This window comes from Microcaecilia unicolor, chromosome 1, assembly GCF_901765095.1.
Source record: "Microcaecilia unicolor chromosome 1, aMicUni1.1, whole genome shotgun sequence".
Classification (NCBI taxonomy): domain Eukaryota; kingdom Metazoa; phylum Chordata; class Amphibia; order Gymnophiona; family Siphonopidae; genus Microcaecilia; species Microcaecilia unicolor.
This window is the reverse complement of record NC_044031.1, coordinates 451691140-451708060: the sequence shown is the minus strand read 5'-3', so window position 1 is coordinate 451708060 and position 16921 is coordinate 451691140. Positions and strand designations below refer to the sequence as shown.

At 46.4% G+C, this 16921-nt stretch overlaps 1 protein-coding gene across 2 annotated transcripts in view; it reads right to left on the bottom strand.

The window, feature by feature from the left end:
- ROCK1 (Rho associated coiled-coil containing protein kinase 1) overlaps positions 1-16921 on the bottom strand; it is a 523306-nt gene that overhangs the window by 96663 nt on the left and 409722 nt on the right. For both annotated transcript variants that reach the window (XM_030212894.1, XM_030212901.1), the window contains one exon: positions 16519-16607. In XM_030212894.1, the coding sequence (XP_030068754.1) occupies positions 16519-16607 (89 nt within the window). The remainder of the gene's footprint in view (positions 1-16518; positions 16608-16921) is intronic.

Here is a 16921-nt window from a genome sequence, read left to right as displayed (position 1 = left end):
CAAAACAAGTAAACTTATGAGCTGCTGTATCCACTTTGTCGTTCTTTATTGTTGATCTGTAACAAGGCTAAAGCTGTTTCTGTTAATAGGCAGTGCATTAAAAGCTGGAGGAGAAAAGAAATAAAACAGCTTCAAAAATTATTGCAGCTGGTAGAAAAAGCAATTATAAACTCTGTAGTTTGTGCTCATTTTTCTTCACTGTTCTTCTATACAATATATATGACCAAGATTTAAATGAGGATATCCTGTTTCTTGATGAGTTTATCTTAACTGTTGTTGTACTGTGCCTTGGGAAGCTGGTGTTATAAAGATGATAGAATATATTGAAAAATGGAAGTAGAATTAAACTCACCTTTCATTGGGGCACACGGAATCACATTTTAACGTCATTTGTAGAAATTTTACATTTTAGATACACAAATGGATTATTCTGTTTTTAGGCATGTTTCAGGGACAAGTGGTTTTATAGGTCAAAATAAAAATAAATGTTTTTTAATACAGTCCATTGGCTTTCTTATATTTATTTATAACATTCGTATCCCACATTTTCCCACCTATTTGCAGGCTCAGTGTGGCTTACATATTCTGTTTTAGTGGCCTTTACCAGGAGAAAAAAAAAATCTCTGCACGAATATAACACGTGCTAGAGTGCCTCTATAACTAGCCCCTCCAAATGACACACTGATTACGATTTACAACAAATTACTACTCTACCTATATTCTGTTCCGTTATTATACTTTTTCTGTGTACATCCGTATACTGCACAAATTGGCATGTTTGAAAATATAAGTGAGATTAAATACAAATGCTACCAACAATAAAGAGTGACAACATGGATGCAGCAGCTCTTAGGTTTGCTTGCTTTGTTTTGAGAGTATGGCGATGACGGCTTCACTGGGAAGAGAAAACTGAGATTGGATATGGACATAAAGGGGCACTACTGGAAAGGGGGGAGGAGATAGGGACACAGAGGGCACTATTGAAAACGGGAGGAGGAGACAGGGACACAGAGAGGGCACGATTGGAAAGGGGAGGAGGAGATAGGGACGTGAAAAAGGGATGAGATGGGGGACAAAGAGGTAATTTTGGAACTGGGGAAAGATGGTAACACAGATCAGTGCCAAATGGATGTAGAGAAGGAAAGGAAGAAGACTAGAGGAGAGAGAAGAAATGGAAAGGCCAGCCTGGAAAAGAATTTGTAAGGCTGACTCATGGAACATGGAAAAAAAGACTGGAACCAGCCAAATTCTCAAACAACAAAGGTAGAAAAAAACATTATTTGTATTTAATACTTTGTAAGGACTGAGATGTACCTGCTTTGTAAAATGTATATTTTCTATGTTTATTTTGCAAAGTACAGGAGAAAATGCTTTTCTGTTTCTTTTTACCAGTATTCCACTGTTTATAGAGTCTGGTTTTCTTGGGCATAGAGGAGGGGTCTCTATTTCAATTTTTGTTGTTGTTGGGGTTTTTCTTTGTGGCTCCCTATTCTGTATTAGATTGGTAGGATGGAATGTTGTCACAGTTTGGGTTTCTGCTTGTGCTTGTGACCTGGGTTGGCCACTGTTGGAAGCTGGATACTGGGCTAGATGGACCTTTGGTCTGACCCAGTATGGCTACTCATGTTATATAGATGAGGGTCTGTTCATGTTCTGCATGTGCGACTGAGGTGAAGAATTCTGCTATCATGTAGTGTCTGTGTAGGAATGTGTAACAGTGCAGCTTGTTCCAGTTTCCCAATAGTAGGTATATTGGTGCTCGAGAACCCAGTGTAATATATATAGCACTGTCTTTTCATAGGTGGATTAGGGCTGTTATGGGGTGGTAAGTTTTGTGTTCTAGGGCAGCATTTCCCAAGTTGGTCCTGGAGTACCCCTTTGCCAGTCAGGTTTTCAGGATATCCACATTAAATATGCATGAAATTGATTTGCATATACTGCCTCCATTACATGCAAATCTTTTTCATGCAGATTCATTGTGGATAGCCTGAAAACCTGAATGGCAAAAGTGTCTAGCCCTATTTGAAAGTGGGCTCAGCCACTCTGGGGCAAGGGCCACCTTTGGTGGTCCTTGTCAACCAAAATAAAAATCCTGAAGACTAGTGGTCTCCACATCCTGTAGAGTCACCACACAAACAAAAGCCCATCTGATTTAAACAAGGTGTCTAGCAGTGGAATGAATGTGTGTGCTATTCCTGAGGTGATGGTCACGATTTGAATATTTTTACTTTGTAGTTAAGAAGACAGGTTGCCTGCTCTGGCCAGTCCAGGGACCTCTTCTGCGTCCTGCCTCCTGATGTAACTTACTGTTTCCTTGTAGGCAGGACACAACAGAGACAGCCTGTATTAATCAGCGCCCGCCACAGTCCTTGAGCAACAACACAGACACTGCTGTCTAGCTGACACCAACCGGCGCCTATTTTATAAAAGTCTGCTCCCCCTGAGATCAAAACCTGGCTACACCTCTGTGTCACCCAATTATATGTCCAACTCAGTTCTGCTTGTAGATGGAAAAATTCTGTCTTCTGTACATTATGTGATGTCTACTCCATTATATTACCATCTTTTCTTTCCCTCCTGCATTTGTCTTCTCCTTCCTTCTCTTAACTTCTTTTTTCCTCCCTTCTATCCTCTTCCATTCTCTTTCTGTTCCCTTTTTCTATTTTATTCCCTGTTCTTCCTTTTATTTAACACATTTATACCCCACATTTTCCCACCAGAAGCAGGCTCAATGTGGCTTACACAAGACCGTAGGGAAAACTACAAATCAGAATAGTACAATTAAACACTATATACAATGTAAAATGATGAATGTAAAGTATCATATAAAACAGCAGATGTAATTTACCATCACAGTTATCTATTTTCAGACCTGTTAATGGTGCATCATTTCAATACAAAGAAGTTTTACCCCTTCCTCATTTATTACAATCACAATATAATCTTTATATATATTTAAGTTCAATATTTTATTTATTTGAAGTATTTGTATCCCACATTTTCCCACACACAAGCAGGCTCAATGTGGCTTACAAGTCAATAAGAAATATGTCATATACATAAGGTAATCTGTATGCAGTTTACAGCAATGTGCTTTGTGAAAATAAATTCTAAATCAAGCAGGATGTTGGATGCCATTACAATTTCATTTAAACGGCAATTATCTGAACAAAAAAAAACCCTGACACATCCATCAACTCTAATTATAGGCCCATTATCAATCTTCTTTTTCTTTCTAAGAGAACCGAATGGGTAGTTCTTTTCCCAATTCAACATGTTGAGGCATCACACATACTTCACCCGTGGCAGTTAGGTTACTCTATGGAAACAGACTGGATGGACTGTACAGGTCTTTATCTGTCATCATTTCCTATGTTACTACAAGTGAAATCTTCACTGATAAAGGCTCCTACCAGCATTGCATTGCAATACAGCATATATAAATAAACAAAATTCCATAGCTACCAACTGGTATTCATGATGTGTTCTGCTGCAACTGTATGTGTAACTTCTGAGGCAGTTTTTTTTCTTCATCTTTTAAAAATCTTTCAATATTCTTTTAAAACTATATTATTTTGTTAATGATTTTTTTTTAGGCGAAAGCAGGGTCACATAAATGTGTATTAACCTTGATCTAAGCATACACACTATTTCATTTCTGGGTTTGTGAAGCCGCAGCATTTCATTCGACAGCATAGTCGGTCGGTGGCTCAGCTGTTTGGGGAGGCTGAGGTGGGCGGGGCCTTAAAGCATATAGAAAGGTCAGCAAAATAGTGCCAGATAATACCTTTTGTTAAATTTAAATATTAAGATAACACAAATGTATCTTAAAATCTCCAAAGACAGAAATACTCAGTGTACCTGAATGTAACTCATCTTGAGCTACTACTGAAAAAGGAGTGAGCAAAATCCAAAAAAAACCCCAAATGCCACAGAATACAATGGTAAAGAAAATTAAACAGTGCAAGCTTCAGTAGATATATATAGGTCTTTTAGGCAACTGAATTAAAGTGGATTTTTAAAAAAGTGTCAGTAGCTGATACCTACATTTGTACAGAGGCATGCAGTCCATCTGTCCCCCTATTTCTCTCTCTCACATTCTGCTTTCCAACAGCCAGTCTGCCTCCCTCTCAAGCACGCATCTTCCCCATCTGTCCCCACCTTCAGAGAGCCTGTTGATTTTGCTGCCTCATGAGACTGGGAGCTGCAAGGTCATGAACCTCAAGTTGCTAAAACATGTCTGAGAGCTCCATGGCTGCACAGTGCAGTTGGAAGGCACTTGGGGGGGGGGGGGGGGGGGGGGGGGGAGGAATCTGCTGGACATGTGGTAGTGGAGGGAAAGAATATACTGGATCAGAGTATAGAGATCTCAAACTAAAATTAAAGTTTTGATGACACCTCAGTAAAGCCAACACAATTCCTCCACTGTAAAACACTATATACAAACTTATAGTATGAAGTTCACAACAGCACTAACTTCCAGCAACAACTTTATGCATGAAAAGGCAGCACTGTAAATATTACACTATGCCCTATGTGACAGAACAGTGTGTGTTTAAAATTGTAAAACTGCCTTTATTAACTCTTAGTGCATTTCTCTAGTTTGGCCAGCAGGTAGTGCATGTTTGTTTATTCATTTATAGCATTTGTATCCCACATTTTCCCACCTATTTGCAGGCTCAATGTGACTTACAATTGTTCCATAAAGGGTATGATACATACCTGTAGCAGTTGTTCTCCGAGGACAGCAGGCTGATTGTTCTCACGACTGGGGTGACGTCCGCGGCAGCCCCCACCAACCGGAAATAAGCTTCGCGGGACGGTCGACACGCAGGGCACGCCCACCGCGCATGCGCGGCCGTCTTCCCGCCCGTGCGCGACCGCTCCCGCCAGTTGAATGACTAGCAAAAAATATGAAATACACAACTCCAAAGGGGAGGAGGGAGGGAAGGTGAGAACAATCAGCCTGCTGTCCTCGGAGAACAACTGCTACAGGTATGTATCATACCCTTTCTCCGAGGACAAGCAGGCTGCTTGTTCTCACGACTGGGGTATCCCTAGCTCTCAGGCTCACTCAAAACAAGAACCCAGGTCAATTGAACCTCGCAACGGCGAGGAAACAACAGAAATTGACCTACGAAGAACAACTAACTGAGAGTGCAGCCTGACCAGAATAAATTCGGGTCCTGGAGGGTGGAGTTGGATTTACACCCCAAACAGATTCTGCAGCACCGACTGCCCGAACCGACTGTCGCGTCGGGTATCCTGCTGGAGGCAGTAATGTGATGTGAATGTGTGGACAGATGACCACGTCGCAGCCTTGCAAATCTCTTCAATAGTGGCTGACTTCAAGTGGGCCACTGACGCTGCCATGGCTCTAACACTATGAGCCGTGACATGACCCTCAAGAGTCAGCCCAGCCTGGGCGTAAGTGAAGGAAATGCAATCTGCTAGCCAATTGGAGATGGTGCGTTTCCCGACAGCGACCCCTAGCCTGTTAGGGTCGAAAGAAACAAACAATTGGGCGGACTGTCTGTGGGGCTGTGTCCGCTCCAAGTAGAAGGCCAATGCTCTCTTGCAGTCCAATGTGTGCAACTGACGTTCAGCAGGGCGGGTATGCGGCCTGGGGAAGAATGTTGGCAAGACAATTGACTGGTTAAGATGGAACTCCGACACCACCTTCGGCAGGAACTTTGGGTGGGTGCGGAGCACTACTCTGTTGTGATGAAATTTGGTATATGGAGCATGAGCTACTAGGGCTTGAAGCTCACTGACCCTACGAGCTGAAGTAACTGCCACCAAGAAAATGACCTTCCAGGTCAAGTACTTCAGATGGCAGGTATTCAGTGGCTCAAAAGGAGGTTTCATCAGCTGGGTGAGGACGACGTTGAGATCCCATGACACAACAGGAGGCTTGATAGGGGGCTTTGACAAAAGCAAGCCTCTCATGAATCGAACGACTAAAGGCTCTCCAGAGATGGCTTTTCCTTCCACACGATAATGGTAAGCACTAATCGCACTAAGGTGGTTCCTTACTGAGTTGGTCTTGAGGCCAGACTCTGATAAGTGCAGAAGGTATTCAAGCAGGTTCTGTGCAGGGCAAGAACGAGGTTCTAGGGCCATGCTCTCACACCACGCGACAAACCTCCTCCACTTGAAAAAGTAACTCTTTTTAGTGGAATCCTTCCTAGAGGCAAGCAAGACCCGGGAGACACCCTCAGACAGACCCAACGCAGTGAAGTCTACGCCCTCAACATCCAGGCCGTGAGAGCCAGAGACTGGAGGTTGGGGTGCAGCAACGCTCCGTCGTTCTGCGAAATGAGAGTCGGAAAACACTCCAATCTCCACGGTTCTTCGGAGGACAACTCCAGAAGAAGAGGGAACCAGATCTGACGGGGCCAAAAGGGCGCGATCAGAATCATGGTGCCGCGGTCTTGCTTGAGCTTCAGTAAGGTCTTCCCCACCAAAGGTATGGGAGGATAAGCATACAGGAGGCCGGTCCCCCAATGGAGGAGAAAGGCATCCGACGCTAGCCTGCCGTGTGCCTGAAGTCTGGAACAGAACAGAGGCAGCTTGTGGTTGGTCTGAGAGGCGAAAAGGTCCACCGAGGGGGTGCCCCACGCTCGGAAGATCTTGCGTACCACTCTGGCATGGAGCGACCACTCGTGCGGTTGCATGACTCTGCTCAGTCTGTCGGCCAGACTGTTGTTTACGCCTGCCAGGTACGTGGCTTGGAGAAGCATGCCGAACCGACACGCCCAACGCCACATCCCGACGGCCTCCTGGCACAGGGGGCGAGATCCGGTGCCCCCCTGCTTGTTGACGTAATACATTGCAACCTGATTGTCTGTCCGAATTTGGATAATTTGACAGGACAGCCGATCTCTGAAAGCCTTCAGTGCGTTCCAGATCGCTCGGAGCTCCAGGAGGTTGATCTGCAGATCCTTTTCCTGGAGGGACCACAGACCCTGAGTGTGGAGCCCATCGACATGGGCTCCCCACCCCAGGCGAGATGCATCCGTCGTCAGCACTTTCGTGGGCTGCGGAATTTGGAATGGACGTCCCAGGGTCAAATTGGTCCGGATGGTCCACCAGAGCAGTGAAGTGCGGCAACTGGTGGAGAGGCGGATGACATCTTCTAGATTCCCGGTGGCTTGAAACCACTGGGAAGCTAGGGTCCATTGAGCAGATCTCATGTGAAGACGAGCCATGGGAGTCACATGAACTGTGGAGGCCATATGACCCAGAAGTCTCAACATCTGCCGAGCTGTGATCTGCTGAGACGCTCTGGTCTGCGAAGCCAGGGCCAAGAGATTGGTAGCCCTCGCTTCGGGAAGGTAGGCCTGAGCCGTCTGGGTATTCAGCAGCGCTCCTATGAATTCCAGAGACTGAGTAGGCTGGAGATGGGACTTTGGGTAATTGATCACAAACCCCAGCAGCTCCAGAAGTTGAATAGTGCACTGCATGGACCGGAGGGCTCCTGCCTCCGAGGTGCTCTTGACCAGCCAATCGTCGAGATATGGGAACACGTGCACTCCCAGCTTGCGTAGATACGCCGCCACCACCACGAGGCACTTTGTAAACACTCGTGGGGCAGAGGCGAGCCCAAAGGGCAGCACACAATACTGAAAGTGCCGTGCGCCCAGGCGGAATCTGAGATACTGTCTGTGAGCTGGCAGTATCGGGACGTGAGTGTATGCGTCCTTTAAATCCAGGGAACATAGCCAATCGTTTTTCTGAATCATTGGCAGAAGGGTGCCCAAGGAAAGCATCCTGAACTTTTCTTTGACCAGGAACTTGTTCAGGCCTCTCAGGTCTAGGATGGGACGCATCCCCCCTGTTTTCTTTTCCACAAGGAAGTACCTGGAATAGAATCCCTGCCCTTCCTGCCCGGGTGGTACGGGCTCGACCGCATTGGCGCTGAGAAGGGCGGAGAGTTCCTCTGCAAGTACCTGCTTGTGAAGGGAGCTGAAAGACTGAGCTCCCGAAGGACAATTTGGAGGCAGGGAGGCCAAATTCAGGGCGTATCCGCACCGCACTATTTGGAGAACCCACTGGTCGGAGGTTATGAGAGGCCACCTTTGGTGAAAAAATTTTAACCTCCCTCCGACCGGCAGATCGTCCGGTACGGACACTTGTAGGGCGGCTATGTTCCCGTGGATCCAGTCAAAAGCCCGTCCCCGGCTTTTGCTGTGGAGGCGCAGGGGGCTGCTTAGGCGCACGCTGTTGACGAGAACGAGCGCGCTGGGGCTGTCCCTGTGCCTGGCGAGGCCTTCGGGCCGGCTGGTTGTACCTACGCTTTGCAAAAGAATAGGGTGCAGCCTGCCGTGCCCGGGAAAAACGCCCACCCGTGGGGGCGGGTGCTGAAGGCGCCCGGTGGGAGAGCTTGTCGAGAGCGGTTTCCCGCTGATGCAGTTGGTCCACCATCTGCTCGACCTTCTCACCGAAAATGTTATCCCCCCGGCAAGGGACGTCAGCCAGTCTCTGCTGGGTGCGGTTGTCCAGGTCAGAGGCACGCAGCCATGAGAGCCTGCGCATCACTATACCTTGGGCCGCAGCACGAGATGCCACGTCACAGGTGTCAAAAATCCCCCTGGACAGGAACTTTCTGCACGCCTTCAGCTGCCTGACCACCTCCTGATAAGGCCTGGACTGCTCCGGCGGGAGCTTATCGACCAGGTCCGCCAGCTGTTGCACATTGGTCCGCATGTGGATGCTCATATAGAGCAGGTAAGATTGGATGCGGGTCACGAGCATGGAGGATTGGTAGGCCTTCCTCCCAAATGAGTCCAGAGTGCGAGACTCCCGCCCCGGGGGCGCCGAGGCGGTATCCCTCGAACTCCGTGCCCTCTTGAGAGCAGAATCCACGACCGCTGAGTCATGGGGCAACTGGGGCCGCATGAGCTCTGGGTCAGAGTGGATCCTGTACTGGGACTCTGCTTTCTTGGGAATGGTGGGATTAGTTAGTGGTCGCACCCAGTTCCGGAGCAGCGTCTCCTTCAGGACATTGTGCAGCGGTACCGTGGAGGACTCTCTAGGTGGTGATGGATAGTCGAGGACCTCGAGCATCTCGGCCCTCGGCTCTTCCACAGAGACCACGGGAAAGGGAATGCTTATAGACATATCCCGCACAAAGGAGGCAAAGGAGAGACTCTCAGGAGGTGAGAGCTTCCTCTCCGGTGACGGCGTGGGGTCCGAGGGAAGGCCCGTAGACTCCTCTGAGGAGAAATATCTCGGGTCCTCCTCTTCCCCCCACGAGTCCTCATCCTCGGTATCGGACATTAGCTCATGTAGCTGCGTCCGGTACCGGGCCCGGCTCGACGTCGAGGCACCGAGGTCTCGGTGTCGTCGAGCGGTGGACTCCCGCGCCGGCGGGGACGGAGCTCCCTCCATCGACGTCGACGGGGACTCCACCTGCGTGGCTGTCGAGACCGGCACCGCAAGCGGCGGCGGTGTCGATTGCCCCGGCGCCGGGCTAGAGCTCGCCGGCGCCAGTCATCGGCGCCGAGGGCGCAAGCACCCCCGGCGCCGGCACAGCCTGGCGCATCAGCCCTTCCAGGATCTCCGGAAGGATGGCTCTGAGGCACTCGTCCAGGCCCGCTGCCGGGAAAGGCGGTGGGGCCGGTAAGGGTGTCGGTGCCGGAAGCTGCTGGGGGCCAGGAGACGGCACCGAGGTGCCGGAACCCCGACGCGTCGGTACCTCCACCACCGACGGAGATCTCTCCTCTCTGCGATGACGCTTCGGCGTCGACTCCTCTTCAGGGTGCACCGAGGGCTCCCGGTGACGGCGCTTCTTGTCTTTTTTCCGGTGCACGTCACCGGTGCCGGAGGGCATGGAGGAGGAGGAGGTCGATCCCCCTCGGTCTCGGGGTACCGGGTCCGACAGGGTTCGGTCCCGTGGCTCACGAGTTGAGGGAGTGACCGGGGCCGACTGCCCACGCGGTCTCTCTACCCCACTCTCGCCGGCGGACCGGCGGGCCGACGGGACCTGTTCTCCTGGGGTCGCTGCCATCGGTGCCGATGTCTCGGGCATCGATACCGGTACCGAAGATCCGGCCTTCGATACCGATGCCGTCGAGGTCGACGTCGAGGGGCCGGCGCAAGTTCCAAAAAGACGGTCCCGCAGAACTTGCCTCGCAACCTGAGTCCGTTTCCGGAGACCGAGACACAAAACGCACGACTTGAGATTGTGCTCCGGCCCGAGGCACTGGAGGCACCAAGCGTGGGTGTCGGTCTGCGAGATCGGCCGGCCGCAGTGACCACACTTTTTAAATCCACTCGGGACCTTCGAGGACATCGACGGAAAAATCGCGTCGGCGAAGTCAAAGTCGGCAATGGTGGCTAAAATCACACCACGAAAACTGAAACCGACCGAGCGGCCACTAGGCCGCAACGAGGCGTCCCCGCTAGAAAGCGAGGGAAAAAAAGGAGCGCGTGCTCCACACGCGCAAAATTCTTTTTTTTTTTTTTTTTTTTTTTTTTTTATAAAAGAGAAAGAAGAAGAAGAAGAGGCCGAACAGGCCAAAAGCGACGATCCGCGTAAACGCGGTCGAAAAAATCCGGCGGCTGAAACGAGAGAGAGGGGAAAACACAACTCTCTCAGTCGCGGAAAAAAAGTAACTGGCGGGAGCGGTCGCGCACGGGCGGGAAGACGGCCGCGCATGCGCGGTGGGCGTGCCCTGCGTGTCGACCGTCCCGCGAAGCTTATTTCCGGTTGGTGGGGGCTGCCGCGGACGTCACCCCAGTCGTGAGAACAAGCAGCCTGCTTGTCCTCGGAGAATGGTGATCACCAATTCCGGAAAAGAGAAATACATAGTTAAAATATGGAGATGACAGAATGGAATTAGGTAGTCAAATAAAGTTCATTTTTGTAATAAGAAATAAAAGGTAATTGGATAAAATTTCAATTGTAGTAGATTAGCTTGAACAATCAGGAATAAAGAGTTACGTTTTGTGTAGTTCTTTTGTAAATTTTGTTATTGGTATTTAGGATGGATCTTTGTGGTATGCCTTATTGAATAGGTTAGTTTTCAGTAATTTTCGGAAATTATTTTTGTCATGTGTTGTTTTTATTGATTTTGGTAATTCATTCCATATTTGCGTGCTTATATAAGAGAAACTGGATGCATATGTTGATTTATATTTTAGTCCTTTACAGTTGGGGTAGTGGAGATTCAGGAACGTACGTGATAATCTAGTAGAATTCCTGGTTGGTAAGTCTATAAGGCCTGACATATATCCCGGAGCTTCACCGTGTATGATCTTATGAACCAGAGTGCAGCCCTTGAACGCAATGTGTTCTCTTAGTGGAAGCCAATGTAATTTTTCTCTTAGGGGACTGGCGTTTTCGTATTTCCAAATATGAGTCTGGCTGCCGTGTTTTGTGCAGTTTGGAGTTTCTTAATGATTTGTTCTTTGCATCCAGCATAAATTGCATTGCAGTAGTCTAGTTGACTTAATACCACTGATTGTACCAGTCTGCAGAATATTTCCCTTGGGAAGAAAGGTTTTATTCTTTTGAGTTTCCACACTGATTGAAACATTTTCTTTGTTGTATTTTTCGCATGGCTTTCTAGTGTAAGATTTTGGTCAATTGTAACTCCTAGAATTTTATGTCAAAGATGGTATAGAAAAGGGCATGTCCTCTTTTAGTTTCACATAGTGACGAAGTAAATCTACAGCACTATGAGCAGTATACTTTTAAAACTTGACTGGGCTCTGATTGGCCTGGAGTTTTAAATTACCCAGCAGTTTTGCTGGCTGTTGCTTCAGTCTTAGCCCGGGAGACGAGAGAGACGGATCTCTTTGTTGAGGCTCGGTGAATTATATGCCATGATCTCCCCAGGTACTTTCTAGGAAGTAAGCAAATGTTTAGTTAGCGTTATAATTGAGCCATAATTCAGTTATCTGTTATTGTTTGCCGATTGCACTTTTTTTTTTTTTGTTCATTGTTCCAGTGTGACAATAAACATATTTAGTTTGTTGATTCCTGTCTGGACTGATAAAGAATCCTGGTGGTTTGTGTGTTGGGTCTGTGAGTGCTTTTTGGGAACTATGGGACCACCGGAGTGTGGCTCCAGTAACCAAGAAATCCCTGGGGATAATTGGAGAGCGGAGACTCGCCAGAGACGGCTGTAACCCAGTCGGTGGGAGGAGTGTGCAAGTGTAGAACCCAAGCAGCAGGTGCAGGCAGACCTGAGCTGTGCTGGGGATAGACCCTCTAAGTGGCTGCGGAGTAACTCAAGGCAGGTGGCTAGGCATTTTGTGACACAAAAAAAAAAAAATTAAATTAAACAACTTCAAAAAGATCTCTACACAGACTCTACATGCTAGTCTGCTAGTAGTAGTAGTAGTACTAGCAGAATATCCATACCTTGATCACACACACAAAATACATATAGACCCTTAACATAGTAAATGACAGCAGATAAAGACCTGCACGATCCAGCCAGTCTGCCCAACAAGATAAACTCATTTTACATGGTATGCGATACTTTATGTATACCCAAGTTTGATTTGTCCTTGCCTTGTGAAACAAGGGACCATACATCAGTAATAGAGATATAAAGGCAAAAAACTGAACTGGAAACCTCAAGAAGTCAGACTCTGCACACAACAATAACTCAAATGCAAAATACCAGCGATATGCATTTCTAAAAGCTGACATATTCCCATTAATAAATTCAGAATAAAATACTTATTTCTACCTTTGTGGTCCAAGTATTTTATTTTTTTATTTGCTTTGGTCTCAATGTCTCTCTTCTGCTTTTTCTTCTCTTTTCAGGACTCCTGGCCATTAGACATTTCTTCTCTCTCCATGTCCTCCATTCATCTTCCCTCTGTGTCCCTGTCCCTCTCTCCATTTTTAGCATCTGCCCTCTTAGCGTCCCTATTCTCCTCTATATTCATCCTTTGTGTCCTTAGGTTGGCCTGTCTTGCATTTCTACCGTGTCCATATTCCTTCCCATGATAAGCATTGCCCCTCTGTGTCCCTATCATCCCTGTGTCTAACATTGTCCTTGTTTGTCCCTATTGCCTCTCTGTATCCTTGTTTCTATGCTCCCTCCATGCCCAGCATCTCTTCTCTGTCTCCATGTCCCCTTCCTTCCACCCCTGAGGCCAGTATCTCACGTCCCCTTCCTCCCATCTGTGGGGCCAGTATTTCTCCTCCTCTCTTCCTTCCTGCTCCCTCCCCCTGCAGTCCAGTGCCTTCCCCTCTCCTCCAGTTCATCTGTTTCTCTCTGCCCCTCCCCCCACCTCCCGTGTCTTGCCCCCTCTCTTCATCTCCTTCAGTCAATCTCAGACTTAGTCTCTCTCTCCTCCCACCTCCCCTCTCTTTCTTTCTTTCTTTCAGTCCAGTCACTCTCAGACTTAACCCTCTTTCCTTGCCCCCTCCCTGTTCCAGTGTCTCCCCTCTCGAGTCTAGTGTCTTCTCCTCTTCTAGTCCAGCAATCTCTCTTGCCTCTTCCTGGCCCAGTATCTCCCTCTCCCTCCTGGATCCAGCACCTCTTCCTGTCTGCCCCCACTTCACATGGTCCAGCGAAGCAGTACCTACTGCATCTCACTTTCCCTGGGTCCAGCACCTCTTTCATTCCCCCCTTCCCATTGTAGCGTCTATTCCTCTCCCTCGTTTCTTCCACCATTGCAGCATTTATCCTCTTTCTCGTTTCTCCCCCCGTCGCATCATCTATCCCTCTCCCTGGGTCCAGCACCACTTTCCTCCTCCATTACTTTTAGTCCAGCGTCTCTTTCATTCCCCATTCCAGTATCTATTCCTTTCCCTTGTTTCTTCCCCCATTACAGCATCTACCCTCTGCCTCGTTTCTCCCCCCGTTGCAGCATCTATCCCTCTCCCTCGTTCCCCCCCCGTTGCAGAGTCTATACCTCTCCCTCATCCCCCTCCCCCGTTGCAGAGTCTATACCTCTCCCTTGTCCCCCTCCCCGATGCAGCATCTATCCCTCTCACTCCCTCCCTGTGGTCCCTCTAATTTGTTTAAATCGCTGCCGGTAGTGTGGCAGTGGCACCATATTAACTAAAACAGCTTGTTTCAGGGCTTTGGCCTAACGGCCTTCCTTGACACATCCAGCCATCGCAGAAGCAGGAAGCTGAGCCAGAGGTGGCGGGACATGTCACAAGGAATGTTGTCAGGCTGAAGCCCTGAAGCAAGCTGTTTTAGTTAGAATGGTGCCGCTGCCGCGCTACCGACGGCGATCTAACCAAATCAGAGGGACTGCAGGGAGAGAGTGAGAGGGACAGATACTGCATCAGGGGGAGGATGGGAGAGAGACACTGGACCAGAAGTAATGGAGGAGGAAGGAAGTGCCGGATCCAGGAAGTGGCCTTGATATGGAGAGCCTGGTACTTCGGGGGCTTGTGGCTGGAGCCATAGCCTCCCCAAGCCTCTTATACCAGGTGCCTATGTTAGACAGCATTTTAATTGTGTGATGTGCTGCTATATGATTCTTATATTCCGTTAAGTTCAAAACAGATTCTAAGCGCATTACAAACAATAAGTCCTTTTTCAGGAAAATTTACAATTGCATATATAATACATTGAAACTTTTTAAAAAACTCTCATCAACTGCACATCTCAAACATTAATTATTATCCATAAGCAGAGTATCTGCACTAGTTTATTGTTTTAGAAACACAGAAATGGAGAAAATGACAGCACATAGAGGCTTATATGGCCTATTTAGTCTGCCCATCCGTACCATCTACTATCTCCACCCCCCACCTCCCCCCTAAGAGATCCCATGTGCCTGTCCCACACTTTCCTGAATTCAGATACAGTCCTCGTCTCCACCACCTCCACTGGGAGGTCTTTCCAAACATCTACCACACTCTCCGTAAAGAAATATTTCCTTAGATCACTTCTGAGTCCTGACAGAACAGTGTAGGCACGTACTGATGAACATAATTCAGGAATTATCCAAGTGTTTGAAACTAAAGTAACTTGTATATTATAATCATCAGTTTAAATAAGCATTGTTCTTTAATTGGTAACCAGTGAAGTTTTTAAGTGGCGGGTGCGCACTGTCCCATCTACTTTTTCCATAAGAAGTCTCACTGCTGTATTTTCAATGTTTCTGCTATTTTGAGGTTTGTTTGTATTATCTTAAATGTATTAGACTATGAATGTAATGTTGTAATCCTACTAGAATCCTAAAGATAGTGCGGAATATAAATGTTGAAAATAAATAAATAAAAAAAGAAAGAAAGAAAGAGAAAGTACAATCTACCAGTTGTTTTAATAGTCTACTCATAATCCTTAAATACAACAAACTTAACAAAAGGATTCTAAAAACAGTTGCATCTGACCAGTCTAAGTTTCCAAAAAGCCTTCTTAGTAATATTCGCAATCTATCTTTGACCTATCACTCCCAACACTTACATCATCTACCCAAGGGATAATTTCATCCCTTATGTCCACTCCAACCCCAAGTTGTTCCAGGGAGATGCTACCTAAACCCAAACATGTAGTCTTACATACATTCAATTTTAAAATACTCCTCTCCATACTTCACCATGAGCAAACATGAGTGTAATCTGGTTGATTTTTCCCAAAATGCTAAGTTTTCTTCATGAACATAAGAAACCCAAATTAATTTGTAACATACTAAAAATCTGACATGTTCAATTCAGAATGTTTCATAGATCTGAAGTCAAGACTGCTAGTAACTGTACTGGTAAATTAACGTAAGACAACTGACTTTCGCAGGTTGTAATATTCATTGGAACACATAATTGCTTATGTTTGCATAATTCTTAGTATGCTCAATAAAAGATATTACAAACTGCAAATAATCTAGCAAAAGCTTTTCTTTTAGCTGCTTGACTCCTGGCAACATAAGGCAATGCTTCTGAGACTCCTACAATAATCAGCAGTTTCAACCCTGACAGAATTTTGTCACTACATGAAGATGATCCTTCACTTGGAATTATGTCTGTTTATTAAAATTTGATATACTGCCTGGCTTTTTCACCACCACAGATACAAGTTCAGAAATATCAGAAATATTTTATCTAACTTGAAAATCAGAAAATCATTTTTAGATTGTAATTTGTCTAACATTTTAATATTCAAAATACAAAGGGCCCTGTTTACTAAGGTGTAGAACGTGTACAAAATTAGCACGTGCTGTGTAGGTGCCCATAGGCAATATTATAGTTGGTAAAAATCTTTCTGTTTTCATATCAATTTAAACTGTCCATACATGGGCATAAAACAGTTTCACTTTTTAAAAAATCAATAAACAATATTAATAAAAATAGAAGGAATATATTGAATTAAACATATCTCACAGTTCAAACACTTCCTATATAATGAGAAATATTCCTATTGAGACAGTAGTGAGCCTATTTCAAAACCATAGAATGGATATCAAGGCTAAGCCGCTGCCCAACAAACGTTGTCACTGTAGGTAATTTAAAGTTACACTTTGCATAGTAGCTCAGATTCATCCACTATGGTCCAGCTTAAAGAACATATTTTTAAAAAACTGTGCATAGTGTACCTGTTCCTTAAGGGTTCTTTCAGTGTTAATGATCTTCTCATATGCTGCTTTAACGTTGTTGATCTCTTCTTCTTTCTTCAATTTGTATTCTGTTAAAAATTTAAAAAAGTGTTAAGTAGATCACATATTCCTTTTCCCAGGACTAATTTATTTTCAGACAATTAATTTGCAGAAGAGGTCCATTCTTTGAAGAAAGCAACTTAATGAACTCCTACATGGGTCATGTGATGTGTCAGCTTAATTGTTGAGAACATTTCAGACAAAGCTTCTGACGTCTGAAGGAAGAGAACTGCTCAATGTTACATAAACTGACTTAGTGCACCGATAAGAAAGGCTTGGAATCTATCCTCCTAGGCCCAATTACTAAGAGTGACTTCTTGGCACAGAAGTTATAGCCTGAGTT